The sequence below is a fragment of the Dasypus novemcinctus genome, chromosome 9 (assembly GCF_030445035.2).
Source record: "Dasypus novemcinctus isolate mDasNov1 chromosome 9, mDasNov1.1.hap2, whole genome shotgun sequence".
NCBI lineage: Eukaryota > Metazoa > Chordata > Mammalia > Cingulata > Dasypodidae > Dasypus > Dasypus novemcinctus.
The window spans coordinates 14014185-14029081 of NC_080681.1; the positions used below are offsets into that span (position 1 = coordinate 14014185).

At 63.0% G+C, this 14897-nt stretch overlaps 1 protein-coding gene across 1 annotated transcript; it reads left to right on the forward strand.

Moving 5' to 3' along the window:
- The first annotated feature begins 1024 nt into the window (after positions 1-1024).
- ALX3 (ALX homeobox 3) lies at positions 1025-11521 on the forward strand. The gene is made up of 4 exons (XM_058304803.1): positions 1025-1298; positions 6267-6583; positions 9990-10118; positions 10438-11521. The coding sequence occupies exons 1-4, from the start codon at positions 1028-1030 to the stop codon at positions 10744-10746; spliced, it is 1026 nt and encodes a 341-aa protein (XP_058160786.1). The 5' UTR covers positions 1025-1027; the 3' UTR covers positions 10747-11521.
- Positions 11522-14897: the final 3376 nt, after the last annotated feature.

Sequence of the window (14897 nt, forward strand, 5' to 3'; positions counted from 1 at the left end):
CCTTCCCCCGGGGCCGCAGAGCCCCTGCCTTCCGGGCACTTGCAGGTCATCTGCCCACGGAAAGGCGTTCAGTCCACACCTGCTGCTCAGACAGACGTAGCCCAGCCGTCAGCGACTCCTCCACCTGCTGCGGCCGTCACTGCTGGGCCTGCGCAGGCCTGCTCCCGGCCTTCCTCTGCTCCCGAAACCCACCCACCCCGCAATCCACAGCTCGGCTTGACTGGGCCAACCTCCGCCTTCACTGACCAGCGCGCAGGCGCCGGGGCCCCTCGCCCGCCGCTAGGGAACGAGAGCGCCAGCGGAAGAAGCGCAGCCCCCTGGTGCCTGCTGTGGGCGGTGTCCACACACCCAGCCGGGCGCCAGGGCCTCCTCTCCCTGTGGGAAACAGGAGCTCTCTAAGGGGGGGGGGGGTTCTGCGGGGGTGCAACATTTTCCCGCTCCCTCCCGAGGCCCGAAGAGTCACGGCCCAGCCCCTGCGAGCCCCCCCCCCCCCCATCGCTCCACTGCGCCTTACCCTATCTCCCTCCGCCCACCACCCTTCCTCACACTCTTCCCAGGCTGGTGTCAGGAGGCCAGGCCTCACAGTGCTAAGAGTTGGGGGTGGGTATTTCTGTCCCCACTCTCCCTCACCCCTCTAGGGACAAGAGAGCTCGAAGGTCCAACTCTGAGCACAGGAATCACGCCGCACCGGCAGACAAAAGAGTGCAGGCGCCTCCCCGAGGGCCCTCGAGAGGAGGTGGCTTCCTGCCTCTCACCCGGACTCCCTGGATGCGCGGCTGGGGTGAATCAGGGGGCTCCCGGGCGCCCAGGGGTTAACACGCGCGGGGCCCTACGTGACGTGGATGGTTCTAGCATTAAGTCAGAGGCGTGCCCCCTCCCCTGCCCTCCCCGCCCCCCCGCGGCGCGCGCGGCTCCCGGGGGCTCCGCGCCCCCGCGCCCAGGTCCCTCCCCCTCGGCAGGCGCGCACAGGCCGCGCCGGCAGCCGGAGCCCGGGAGCCCCCGGCCGGCCCGCGCGCCCCTTGCCGGCATGGACGCCGAGCGCTGTGCGCCCTTCGGGGTGGGGCCCAGCCCCTACGCGGCCGCTGGGGACGAGTCTCCAGGCTCCCAGGGCACCCCCGCCGCCGCGCCTCACCTGCACCCCGCACCGCCCCGCGGCCCGCGGCTGACCCGCTTTCCGGCCTGCGGGCCCCTGGAGCCCTACCTCCCCGAGCCGGCCAAGCCGCCCGCCAAGTACCTGCAGGACCTCGGGCCCGGCCCCGCGCTCAACGGCGGCCACTTCTACGAGGGTCCCGCCGAAGGTAACGCGCGGCGCGGGTCACACCGCAGCCTCGACCCTCAGTTATCCCGACCGGGGCGGGCCCTGGCCGCTCGGCTTCCCTACTCGCCCATTTTTCGACTTTTGGCCCTCTCGCCGGCCTCTCGGAAGCCGGACCGGTTTCGCGGACCGGCGCTGGCTGGGGCTGGTCAAAGGCCGGCGTGGGGCGCGAAGCGGGGCCGCCCGTGCCCCGGCGGGAGCGGGAGGCGGGAGGTCGAGGGCCGGTGGGGTAGCGAGGGCCGGTGGGGTAGGGAGGGCCCGGGCGCGGCCGGGGCCGGGAAGAAGAGCTCGTGCCCGGCCCACTTGAACTTGGAACTACTTGCCAGACCAGACGCCGCGAACCAGGCGCCCTGGGCCGCACCGAGCTCTTGGATGTGGCGCGGGGAGAGAAGCGCAGCTTTTGTCTCGCTCCCCTTGTGGGCCCTGAGACTGGGCCCCCGGGGCCTAGAGCCCCCAGGCCCGGCTCAGCCGAGGCTAAGGCCTTGCCTCCCGCCGGCCGCTCCTCCCGAGCCCCAGCCTCTGTGGGAGAGGCGAGCGGCCGCAGCTGGTCCCGCAGCGTGGGGGCCATCCTCCATCCCAAATAACCGCGTTCTTAGTTCTCAGACTAACCTGGCCTTCCCCGCGGTAGGTACGTTGTGGCCGCCCTTCTCTCGGCCTAGGCTCCCCGGCACTGGCTCGCAGCGGCGGGCGCTCCTGTGCGCAGGGTGGCCGAGTCGTCTCTCCAGAGTATGCGCGGTGCGGGGCCTTGGAGGCCCGGCCGCGGCACCGCTGACCCGCAGGAGCCTCGCATCACAGCCCGCTCCCTCTGCGATGCCACATCCCGCAGCCCCAGCCCAGAGGTGGATTGTCCAAGAACCGCTCCTGCGGCCCGCTGGCGCCTGCAGCCCCCACGGAGTGGCCCGGCCGGGTTGGTGGGAATGCGCAGGGGAGGGACGGGAGGTGTGTGGGGGTCAGCGGAGGAAACGAACGAGTCCGAGAGGTTTCGTGACTGTGCCCTTTGAGGGAGGCTTTCCTGATAAAAACCACAGTTGGGATTTAATGAGAAGCAGTTGGCCTGGCTCCTCTGATCCCAGCCAGACGGCGCACACGGCCAGGGACAGGTACGCAGCCCGGCTTAGCGATGGGCGTTGGGTGGGACCACCCCGCCGGCCCGCATCCCAGCCCGGCGCCCGAATCCGCACGAAACGCCGGGGTGCCAGGGCCCGCCCTCGCGCGGGGCGAGCTGCGGAGAGCACTGGGGCAGAACCGCGGGAGGGAGGAAACCACCGACCCTGGCTCTGTCTGTGAGGGCCTCGTAGATAACGAAATGCGGGGAAAGAAAACCAGAGAACGTGGACGACAGCAAGAAAAAGGGAAAAGAAAATCGAAAAAAACAGCCGACAAGAGCGGGCTGAACCAGAAGTAAACGACAGCTGCCGAGCCGGGTGGAGCAGAAAGAACTAAATGAAGGAACGATAACAAAAAAGGGAAGATCGAAGGAAGCGGGTAAATGAAGGAGAGAAAGATCAGAGAAAGGGAGGAGACGAAGCGAAAGGGAAAAAAAGGAATATGCTGAAAGTAGAAAAAGAGCAAAATGAATGCAAGTGGAAGAAGAAAAATAACGATTCAAGTTGAGCGGAGGCCAGGCCAAACGAAAAGGAGGCGCGGAGGCCCGAGCGGAGCCTGGGGTGGGGACGCCGGCCGCCTCCTGGTGCCCGGCCGGGGCTCGGCGGGCGGGCGGGCTGCGGGTCGCGGCGGGGCTGGCGTCGGCGGGGAGCACAGACGGCCGAGGCGGGCTGCTGCGGGGAGACAGCCCGGGAGCTCCGGCCACACAGTCTACTTGGTGGAAGGGCGAGCGAAGGGGGAACCCGCCGCGTTTCCCGACTTTTTAAATAACCGGATCGCAGCATTTCCAGTTCAGACCAGTGAGCGCGCAGCTGCGCCCCATCTGCGGCGCGATCTTTTGCAGAGACCCGGCAGTTGCGCGCACGAGAGCCTGACACACCGCGCTCTTGTCCCGCCCGTGGCCCGCACGGCCCGAGGCCCGCCCGTTGCCGAGAGCGCCCAGGCGGGCTCTGGGCCTGGGCCGCGCGTCCCGGCTCGCCAGGGACTCTTGACTCCTGGGTCTTCCGCGCGGTGCTGCCCGGAAGGCCGGCGCAGCGCTCGGCCGGTCCCTCCTCTCTCTCAGGCTCAGAGCCTGTCCCCCATCGTAGCTGCCCGGCCTCAGAACGCTCCAACAAGGAACCACTCCTGCTTGAGTTTTGCCTCCCTCTGCTGAAGCCCGGAGCCCGACAGCCATAGGAGACTTGATCCCGGAGCCCACCCTGGCCCTCCGAGGAGAGTCACGAGTCATCTGACCCGCTGGGGCCTTTAAGGCCAAGATTGGAGACCGCTAGGGAGAGCGCCGAGGCCCCGCTGATGACCCAGCCACAGCATTTATGTCCACTCCGGCCTCGGGCTCTCTGCCCCTGCACGGCTACGTCTGCACGGGGAGACTCAACAAGCATGGCCGCAGAGCAAGGCAGTAGCAGAAGCTGAAGGTTGGGTGTTGGGTTTGTGGGCTGGGTGGGTGCCTTCTGTGGGGGCAGTGGGGTGCTCTGCAGGCGGCCCTGAGCTGCGCACCCTGGACCCTGCCGTGGGGCTGTTCCCGGGACTCCGGCAGCTGTTGCGGGATGGGGCGCCATGCTGGGGATGGAGAGCTCTGCGGCTCTCCGGTCCTGTCTTCTGCACTGCTGTCATCCGGCAGGCTGTCGAGAGCCAGAGCTGAGCCCCAGGTTCCCAATCCCCAGTGTGGCCCAATGTGACTCCTCTTTCCAGCCTGTGCACCCCTGGAATGGGCCCCTGGCCTTACAGGGCAGCCTTCCCCCTGAAGTCCTAGACTCAGAACTGCCAACTACAATTCCTGCTCTGCTTCTCCATGTTTGCTGCCCTCCTTACAATCAACTTCTATCCCTTTTCTCTTCTGTGCCATGCTCCTCAGGGGGCTGCTCGGTGTTCTCCAAGGAGCAGCCCCCCCCACCCCCAATTCCCAGAAGAGGGAGGCTGGTGCCCACCCCAGGAGTTCTCTAGCAGATGAAGGAGACTTCGGGCCGTGGCCGTAGGGAGAGAAGAATCTCTGCTCCCTTGTGGGGGCTGGAGCGTGGGCAGGCCTGGGGGCCCAGCAGAAGCCTGTGGCTTGGCCCCTGTCCTTGGGGAGCTGTTCTGAGAAGTCCTGCTGTATTTTCATCTCTTAATGCCGTGTCGGGGTCAGGCCAGTCCCAGGGCCCCGGTTCTGGGCAGTGCCTCTGGGCAGGGCCTCCTGGGACAGATGCTTAGGGCCCAGGAGGTGGCTCTGCAAGCTCTGGGGACCCCTCTGGGCCACGTCTGTGCTCCCCGCACCTCGGTGCTGATCCCCTACCCCTGAAACTACACTCGCCCCTTTTCTTCTCCGGCCCAGCTAGGATCAGGGCGTCCCGGTGAGCCCGAAACTCCGAGACGCCTCCCTCGCAGTCACACGCTCTGAGGGCCTGCGCAGTGCCAGGCGGCCCGTTCCCAGCCCCCTGGAAATCCTCGGGTTCACCGTCCCTGGTTTTCCGTTCCTCAGCTCCTCCCAAATGGAGCTACTCCTACAACTAAAATGTGCATGCCCAGTCCGGGCTCGGAGCATTCCCTCCCCTTGCGCCGCTGAGCTGTGAGGGGCGCCCGGCGGCTGGGCACGGCCCCCGCGGCCAGGCCCTCCCCGCCTCTCCCAGGCCCCCGGCACACAACGTGGGGGCCCTGGGACCCCAGCCCGTCCTCCGCAGTGCAGAGGGGGCCTCACCAGACCCAGCTCCCAGGAGCCCAGCTCCCCCAGTGCAGCTGCGGTTCCGTCACCAAGTCCTGGGGAAGGAACCGCCTGCCTGTGCCAGCTGCTGGGCCTCCTGGGGCCCGCCCGGCTGGGGATGGGATGGGGCCAGGGAAGGGGCGTGGAGCCCGCCGGGTGTCTTTGTGGCGCCGCTCCTGACGTCCCAGTGGACTGCTGAGGACAGACTTCGTGGGGCCGCCGCTGGGGGGCCTCGCCCGAGGGAGAGGGCGGGGGCGATCAGAGCGGCCTGTTTTCCCCCCCCGTGCCCCCGTCTTGCCCGTCTTGGTGGGTCTCCGCCAAGCTTCCGGAGTGAGGGTTTTTTAGCACATCAGAGCGGGGCTGCTGGGAACGGTTTCCTGCCTGCAGTCAGGCGCCCCCCACCCACGGGATCAGCCAGGCCTCCTCAGGAAGGGGGAGGCGGACAACGAGAAGGAGGGGAGAGGCTGTGCCCCGCTGCAGCCCTGCTCCCCTGACTCTCCTCCTCGCCTCGCCGGCCCTCCACCTCTCCAGAGCTGGAGCTCGAGTCCCCACCCGGACATCACGATGTTAGGAGCTAGGGAGAGTCTCTCTGGAAGCTTCTTTGCCCCATCTCGCCCCTCGCGCTGCTTGGTTGGGGGATTTGACATTGACCTGAGACATGGGGTTCAGAGCACGGGGTGCAGCCAGACCAGGCCAAGGTGGGCTGAGCTTCCTGCCCATCTACCTCCCGATCCTGGGTGCCAAGGGTGGGCATCAAGGCCTGCCAGGCCTGGGACCAGGGAGCACTTCCTGATAACCTCCTATCAAGCACCCTGTCTTCGTCCCCACCCCTTAGCGCCGCCAGGGTGGCGGTCCCCGCTGTGGCGCCAATCCCGATACCTCCACATCCGGTGGGACGCGCCACCACGTGGCACTTCCCCGAAATGAGCCCGGCTCTGGCCCTAGCAGATCCGCCCGCCGCAGAGCATAGGACTCCCCAGGGCCCCCTTCCCAGCTGGAGGCTCAGCAGGCAGGCCTCCGAAGCCAGGCCCAGGAGGGTGGCTGCCGGGAGGAAGGGAAGGGAACGGAAGGGGGAGGCGGGGACGGAGGCGCAGCGTTCCCCCCTCGCCCTTCCACCCACAAAACCCCCCAGTTGGCTTTCCATCCTCCTCCTCGCATTTTCCATTGCAGCTGAAGAGAAGGCCTCCAAAGCTGCCAGCTTCCCCCAGCTGCCCCTGGACTGCCGAGGCGGCCCCAGGAACGGCCCCTCGAACCTGCGAGGCTCCCCGGGCCCCTGCCTGGCCAGCCTGCGTGTCCCCTTGTCCCCTGGACTCCCCAGCTCCATGGAGTTGGCCAAGAACAAGAGCAAGAAGCGCCGGAACCGCACGACCTTCAGCACGTTCCAGCTGGAGGAGCTGGAGAAGGTCTTCCAGAAAACCCACTACCCCGACGTGTACGCCCGGGAGCAGCTGGCTCTGCGCACGGACCTGACCGAGGCCCGGGTACAGGTGAGGGGACGGCGGGCACAGGGCTCTCCCTGCTGCCGGGGCCGGGCCGTGAAGGCTAAGGCTGGAAGCAGTGGGCGCTGGCACCGCACAGAGCTGCCTGCCGGAGGAGCCCGTGCCCAGCCCTCCCGTCCTGGGCTTATCTTCCACGCCCAGCTCCGCGGCAGCCACAGGCTCTTCCGGCCCAAGCTGACACTTCTCTGGGGACAGGGACATTATAGCTCTTGGAGTGAAAAAGGCCTGGGTGGGCGTCCCAGCTCTGCCACTTCCTAGCTGGCCAGGTGACTTTGGGCATGTTGTCGAATCTCTCTGCCTCAGTTTCCCAGTTTAGTTAAGGATGACCTACTTGGGGGGCCTCTTGAGGATTGCAGATGTGACTGCAGGGAAGAGCTCAGCACCTCTCAGGGCTGCTTCCGCGGCAGCCGCCCGGGGACGGGAGGGCCTGCTGGAGGGTCTCAGGGTCAGTGACCCCCAGAGTCATCCCGAGCCGGTGACCTTCAGCCTCTTGCAGCTCTCAGGCCTTGGCTGGGAGAGCCCGTCCCCACCCCAACAAAGGCTCCCTACCAGAGAGCAGGCCCCAGGGCTTCCTGGATGGGGCAGTGGAGCCCAGCCTGTGAGGGGGGGGGAGGTGGGGATTACTGGGAAGAGGAAGAGGGAAGGGGCAGGGGGCGCAAATCCACACCGGGGCGGCACGTTTGAAGTGAAGAAGAGCATGGAGGTGGCACGCGGGGGGATGGGGGTGGGAAGGAGGCTTCAGTGGACATTGGGCCCAAGAAGGCTGCTGTCTGGCTTTGAAACGGCCTGATGCCCGGCAGGCACCAGAGGGGATCAGCGCATCTGCGCTTCCAGGGAGAGGTGGAGGTGACGTCCCATGCAGAGGGGCGTCTGGGTGTCCCCGGCTGAGGGGACTTGGTAGGGCAAAGCTCTTGCTTCCCGCAGCCAGCAGGGAGGCCTGCCCGACACCCTTTGGGAAGGTGCTTGGGGGGGTGGCCAGCTCCGGCAGAAAGGACCAAGGGGCCGGCTCCCTTCAGCTGGGCCCAGCCGGGGTCCAGGCGGGCTCGGGCCATTTCCCCTCCTCTGCCAGGTCCTCCTGCTGACCTGGCCCCCCACGTGGCACCCAGAACAAGCTTCCAGGACTGTCCCCAGGACTCAGGTCTTCAGAGCGAGAGGTCCAGCAATTCAGACAAGCCCGGATTGCACAAGCCGAGCGAGTCCAGCAGCTTGTGCCGCCAGAACGCCGGGCCTCACGGGTGCTAACGGGCTGTCCCTGCTTTGGAATGGCCCCCCACTTTGGAATGGCCCCCCACTCCTCCCCTAGGCCTTTTCAACCCCAGAAGGGGGAGAGGGGTAGCCATGAGGCCCCCAGAGCTTGTCCAGAATCTTCCCAGATGGTTGAGGCTCTAGAGTAGGGACGGTTCTTTCTGAGAGAAGAAGAAATCCTTTTCCAAATCACACCACTCACGAAACAACGTGGAGGGCAGGTCTAGAGCCCCACAGAAGTCTGCAGTGGGGAGTCCCTGGGACAACAGGTGGTGACAGCAAGGTTGTTCCCAGCAGGTGACCCTCTGGGCCTAAAGGCGGGGAGGGAGAAGGAAGGAACTGCGGGCTTTGGGCAGGTGGGGGAGCTGTTCCCTGAACTCGCCCCAGGGCTGCTCTGGGTGGCTGGAGTGTGCTCCTTTTCATCACTCAGGATCTCTCACCCAGGTGTGGGAGTGAAAGGGGACAGGGGGGCTGGGGAGGAATTCTCATCCCAGCCGGGGCAGCTGGACTACACACTCAGACACGCACGTGTGCACGTGCACACGCAGCTGCTTCTGCTGTGATTCCCAGCTAAGTCAAGAGTCCCTGGAAAACAAGCGTTTTTGGGCGTATAGGTTGTTTTTGTTTTTGTTTGGTTTGCTTTGCTTTTGTGCTGTTGTTGCCGGATTTTCTCTAGGTCTTTGAAAAGCTACGAAAAAAAGAATTTTAAGAGCAAGCCAGTTTAGTTATGTCAGTAATTTATTAAGGAACTGAGAGAAGAGAAATGGGAGAAAATAACAGATTGTGGGTCCCACATCGAGAAGAAGGGGCTGAAGAGAGAGAAAGAGGGCAGATTACAAACCCCCAGGTTTACTTGCATGCTGATCCAGGCAAGGAGAGAAAAGGGCAAGAACAGGGGGAAAACATGACTAGAACAGAGACAGAATTCGGCAAGGGAAAAAAGGGAAGAGGGGCTGGTTTGGATTTTGTGTGTGCTTTCTAAACCATTAATTACTCCTCCCCTTTGCTAATGTAGGGGGAAGAATCCCAGTTATTTGCTCTGATTGATTACCCCACCCCTCAATCCCCCAGGAGCGCCCAAGGATAAGGCCCATTGAGAATATCCGTGGCTTTTCCTCGATTCTGGTGGCCGCCTGCTCGGAATGGCTCCTCCAGCAGCCGTCTTGTGGGGTGTCCACGGCCCCGTGTTTAATGACAGCGGGTTTTCTGCCTGGTCGCAGATTTGTCTCTTTATTCCCTAACTAGCCTGCTTTCCTACTGCCAATCTCTAGCCCAGAGCCTGTGACATAGATGTTTATTAAGTGATAGAAGTACAAAACACGTATATATAGAAGTTCAGCCGTAGGTCGTAATATAGAAAGCAACAAGTGCGGTGCAGGTACGTACACAGGTGGGCGCAAGCGCAGAGAGGCGGCCTCCACCTCAGGAGCTCACGAATGAATGGGGAGACCGATCTCCAAGCAGACCTTGGCAATCCAGCACGGAAATGCCCTGAGGGTGCTGCGGACGTCCGGTGGAGCACGCCCGGCTGAGATGTACCTGAGTGGGGTCAGGTAGCCCAGCCAGGTAGGGAAACCGTGATGAAGGCAAGAAGAGCAAGAGGGCAGTGTTTCCAAGGAGAGCTGAGGCGGGGGCTTGGAGGCAATTAGAAAGAACTGCGTGGGGCTGGCTGGACGGGGGGCAGTTCCAAGAGGCCTTTTAAAGGAGCTGGGCTCTGGGCCAAGGTCCCCAGGGGGCCCCCGTGGCTTGAAGAAGGGCTGTGGCCTGAACAGAAATGTGTTTTAAGATTCCCGATGCTGTGAGGTGGGTGGACTGGGAAAGGAGACTGGACAGCCCGCTCCACAAGCACTGGTCCTCCTCGGAAGGGGCCAGGGCCCCGAGGCCCATGGCACTGACAGCCCTGTCCCAGACAGGCCCGGGCTGGAGGCGAAGGGGGTAACGCAGCCTGGGGGCAGGGGCTGGGGGCCTGCGGGGCCAACAGATGTGCTGGGGGCCTCGGGCCTGCCCGGCCCATCCCAGGCTCTGGGCTCCGAGTGCTGTGTGGGTTTCCCAGACCCTGAGCCAGCTCCCCGCCCCACAGGAGGTCACAGCCACCCGCCCTCTCCAGAGGCTTCCCCAGCGGGCTCAGCCTTCCCATCCCTGCCCCCAGGTCTGGTTCCAGAACCGGAGAGCCAAGTGGCGGAAGCGCGAGCGTTATGGGAAGATCCAGGAGGGGCGGAACCCCTTCACCACAGCCTATGACATCTCCGTGCTGCCCCGTGCCGACAGCCACCCCCAGGTGAGGCCTGCCTCCAAGCGGGGCCCAGCCAGGTCCCCTGGGGTAGCCGGCCAGTGGCTGAGCGCTGGCCCCGGGAGACCTGGAGCAGCACTCAGGCTCTCTGACCCTGAGCAAATCACCTTGCTTTTTCTCTTACCGGCCTCGTGAACGATGCCGCACCCAGCACCCAGGAGTCACTGAGCGGGATCTTTTTAAGCAGTGTGGGGCTGGGGGTGACGCATTTGAGAGCCGGGCTGGGTGGAGGTTTCATCGAGACCCCCTAGTAGGGAGGCAGCCCCAAGGGCTGCTGGCCCGTGACCTCCTTTCTCCCTCTTTCCAGCTGCAGAACTCCCTGTGGCCCAGCCCCGGCTCTGGCAGCCCCCCGGGCGCCTGCCTCGCGCCTCCCGAGGGCCTCCCCTCCTCGTGTATGTCTCCGTACGCGCACTCCCACGGGAACGTGGCTGGCTTCGTGGGCGTGCCGGCCTCCCCCGGCACCCACCCGGGCGTCTACTCCATCCACGGCTTCTCCCCTGCCCTGGGGGGCCACAGCTTTGAGCCCTCCCCAGACGGCGACTACAAGTCTCCGGGCCTCGTCTCGCTCAGGGTGAAGCCCAAGGAGCCGCCCGGCCTGCTGAACTGGACCACGTGATCACCGCAGGGCCCGCAGCCTGAGCCCCCCCCCCCCCCGCCCCGTCCCTGGCTGCTCTCACCCCTGCCTGGACCCCCGACAGGACAGTGGCTTCCCAGACGACTGGGCAGAGCAGCTGGGGCTCTGAGCCCCAGGCAGGGAACAAGCGACAGGGTCTTTTCTCTTAGGATAAGGGGGCGTCAGAACCGGCGCTCGGGCCTTTTCCTGCTACAGACTGGGTCCCTTCGCCCAGGTCCTTCCTCATGAGTCTGTCCAAGTTGAAACACGCCTCGTTGGCTCCTCATTCGGGGAACCCAGGGAAATGGGGAGGCTGAGGAAGACTGAACCGGGAGGAGCTTCTTATGGGGTAGGGGGACCCAAACGAGCGGGGTCTCGAATGCCCACCTAGGGCAGGCCTGGCCACCCCCCCACCAGGAGCTGTGCACCCAGGGTCCTTGTGCCCAGAAGGCCTGGGGGCTGGAAGTCAGAGGGAAGGGTGCCCTGCCCCCCGGCTCCAGTCACCCCTACTCCTGACCTGTGTCTCCTCCCTCAACACACTGTGGAGTCATCTCTCCCCTCCAAAGGGGCAGAAATTCAACCAGAAACCACCAGAATGTTGGATTCTCTTCCATGGGATCAGGCCAGAGCTATGCCACGGAAACCATGGTCTCCTTGTTAGATGTTGGTGAGAATAAAACAGATATCCAGACTCTGAACCCCTACGATCCTGACCCCCATTTTTGTAAAGATACTTTTTGTAAAAAAAAAAAAAAAAAAAGTGCTGCCCAGCATAACAATAAAGGTGGCAGTATTTTTTATACCAGGCCGTTGTGTATCAGCCCTGGCTGCTTTAGGGCTGGTCTGTGCCCAGGATGCAGGCTGAGCCAGGCATTCCTGACGGGCGGGGAAGGTGGGCCTGCAGGGGAGCCCGTGCCAGGTGCTGTCACCTGCCCGAGTCTCTGTGGCTTTAGTTGATGCTGGGTGGCAGGTAGAAAGGCCAGCTCTTGGTGGGACTCGCTCGGCAGGGAGAGGAGAGAGAGCAGGGCTAAGCTTGTGGCTGAACTGACAGCAGAAAGGAGGTGGAATGGACTGGGGTGCCCATGGTGGGTTGAGCTCCCCATGCGTGGCCTGGGACCCCAGGGCAGTGTGTGGGGGGGCGGGCAGCTCCCTTCTCCCAGATGCCCCAGGAGCACATCTGAGCGGTGGGGCAGAGATGAAAGCCAGGACTCTTTCTTGTGGTTTCCGAGTCCTACCCCTTCTCTCCTGCACCCCTGCGCTCTGCCTTACCTCCCCAGGCTGGAAGGCACAAAGGAGGCAGGCCTGGCCTCCTACCATCCCGGTAAACGCAACCACATTGCTCAGAAGAGTTCACCTCACGGTGCTCCCTCTCCTCCACCCTCACCCTTCAGGCCCCAAGAAAGCACCGGCCCATCAGGGCTGTGCTGCTCCCCAGGGCAGCCCCACCCCCACCCCATCAGATCCCATTTCCCTGTGAGCTTTGACGAGGCCCAAGCCTCCAGACCTGGCTTCTTAGCTCTGGAACCATTGCTCGTTCCCTCCCTTCCTCCCCTTCCCTCAGTTTGAGGGCCTGGCTTTCAGCCGGTTCTGGTTCTCCCTGCACTGATGCAGGCTGAGGTTCGGGTGTGTGCCCTGACCAGGGGAAGGAGGGAAGGGCCAGGGTGCCAGACAGGCATCTGCGCCTACCTCTGCTCAACAGAACCTCCCTTGCCGGGCTGGGCAGTGAGGAAACGGGCTCAAACCCAGGTTTCTAACTCCAGGGCTAAGACCGCTGCTCTGGAAGTTTCTTCACCAAATGAGTAGCCAGCAGTTTTGGGCCTTCTGCCCTACAAATGTCAGAGGGATGCAAAGAAAGATTAGTTTGTTCTAGAACTATTTGAGCCCCTAGCTGAGCCTGGCATTGTGCTGGGTGTCAGAGACAGAGAAGGGTTAAGGAAGACGTGGCTCCCTCTCTCATACTTTGAGAAAGACAGAGGAAGAAGGGAAGGCTCTGTGGAAGCCTGGGCAAAGGGAGCAGAAATGGGGAGGAGACAAGAGCAGAAAATGAAGTCGAGCTGGAGGTCAGTGCAGCCAGGAGAGGCAGGCAAGGGACAGGCGCGGCCCCCGTGCGGGAGGGGCCCTGGGGGCGGAGGGCACAGGGAGGCCAGAGGCTGGCTACTGGCTCCCATCCAGGGGTGTCTGCCCACAGCTCATATTTTTCTGTCCAATGACAGCTAAATGAAGAGAAAGCTAACTTTACAACCGCCCACTTCACAATAATGAATATGAATGGGCACCCCGGAGCCTGTTCCAGGGGGATTATCTGTGAGCTGACGGGTCCTCCCACCACTGGGCCGTCCAGTGGGCCCGTCCCCTGGCCGGGGAGCGGGCAGCCCTTCACCTACTTACCATTAGCTCCACTTCCCCCCACCCGGGATATTTCACTCCTAAGGCAGCCCCGGGTCTCGAGAGACCCCTGTCCCCCAACCTCCCTTCAGAGGCCGCCTCGACCCACGCCCCTGTTTTCCCAAGGCAGGCTGGGGAAGGGCAAAAGGAAAGCGGCCCCACCTGGAATCCCAACCTTAAGAGTTTCCAGACTCCATCTCCCTTTGCTGAGGCTCCCTCTGCGCTGGACTTTTTTTTTACCCAGTGAGTGATCGGCAAAGTTTTGGACCTTCGACTCAGTGAGGCCCACCCAGAGACAATTCCAGAGCACTAAATCTTGGTCCTGGCAGGGATGTGGACATGAGGCTGGGATGGGAGGGCCCTAGCCAGGGGGCCCTTCAGCCCAGGCATCCCTGGCTCAGTTCAGCAGCGGGAAATGCTTCTCAGAGACATTCAATCTTCCTTCCCCACTGCCCCCAACCACTTACCCATCAGCCTGAATTATAACCGCGAAGTGCAGTTCCTCTGCAGTTCCAGACAGGAATAGAGCTCAGCCTCACCAGGAACTGGGCCGACAGTCACGTTTCCCTTATGCAGCACAGGAAGTACACACACCACCACTGCCCCACAGCTCCTCAAAGCTCATCCTAGTCATTTCCACCTGGACGGCAAAGAGCCGAAGGGTCCGCTCCCAGAGTCCACGTCCAGCTCAGCCTCTCCTCGGGGACGAGGGCACGGGCTGGGACCAACGTGGCCTGCATGGCCCCCTGCACACGTGTTTTGGAACCTGCCACATGGCTGCTGTCTTGCTTTTATGGCCACCTCCCCATCCAACTGTGAGCTGGGTGGAGGGAGGCACGGGTCCCTGTTCACCTGACACCCACAGCCCCTGGCCAAGGCTGGCCCCGAGGCTGAGCGACTGGCTGCCTCTTCCAAGAAAATTCTGTATCCAGAGTGGTGAGCTAGGTAAGGGGGACATAAGGAGGCCTAAGACATGGTCCTGGTCCTGGAGGGGGGGGTCTCTGTTTTCTAGGGGACACAGGAAATGGATGCAAATTCACAGAAGGTGAAGGTTGGCAGGGCCGTTAGCACACTTCCAACAGCTGTCGCTGCTGCTGCTCTTGGCGGCCAGGTACGGAGGTCCATTATCCATGATCTCTTTCAGCCTCACCACCACCTTGCTGGATTATTAAACCAGATTTTACAGATGAGTCATCTGAGGCTGAGCTTAGTAGCCCTGAGTAAATGTCAGAGCGTGTCTCACTCCCAGCACGGGTGTCCCCCTTATCTTATAGCCATCAGTCTGAGGCTGACTGTGCCAAGGCCTAATGGATGGCAACAGCTCCTGCTCTGAGCAGGCAGCTCATTAGGGATGGACGGGAAGCCAGTCTCCCGAGAGACATGCCCAAAGGTGTGACAGGGTATCCGCACAGGAGTCCTCTGGGACCCAGGAGGAAAAGTCAGGCTCGGGCTGAAAAGGAAAAAAGAAGAGGGTAGCAGCAACTGCCTCCACTTACCTTGAGAGGGGCACATTCAGGGCACACCAGAGACTAGGCCACGGCTGAGCTTGTTGGCTAAATTAGGGTCTAAAGCAACTGACATTTGCCAAGAATCTTCTGAGCCAGAGGCATGCTTGAGAATGGTGAAGAAGTGAATCGAGTAACCAAATGAGCAAGTGAAGGCACTGGTGGTACAGGTGCTGGGAACAGTGAGGACTAGAACAGAAGGATGTGGGAAGCACACCTTGCAAATAGAGCCAGGTGTGAATCCTGGCTCCAGCCCTCATTATT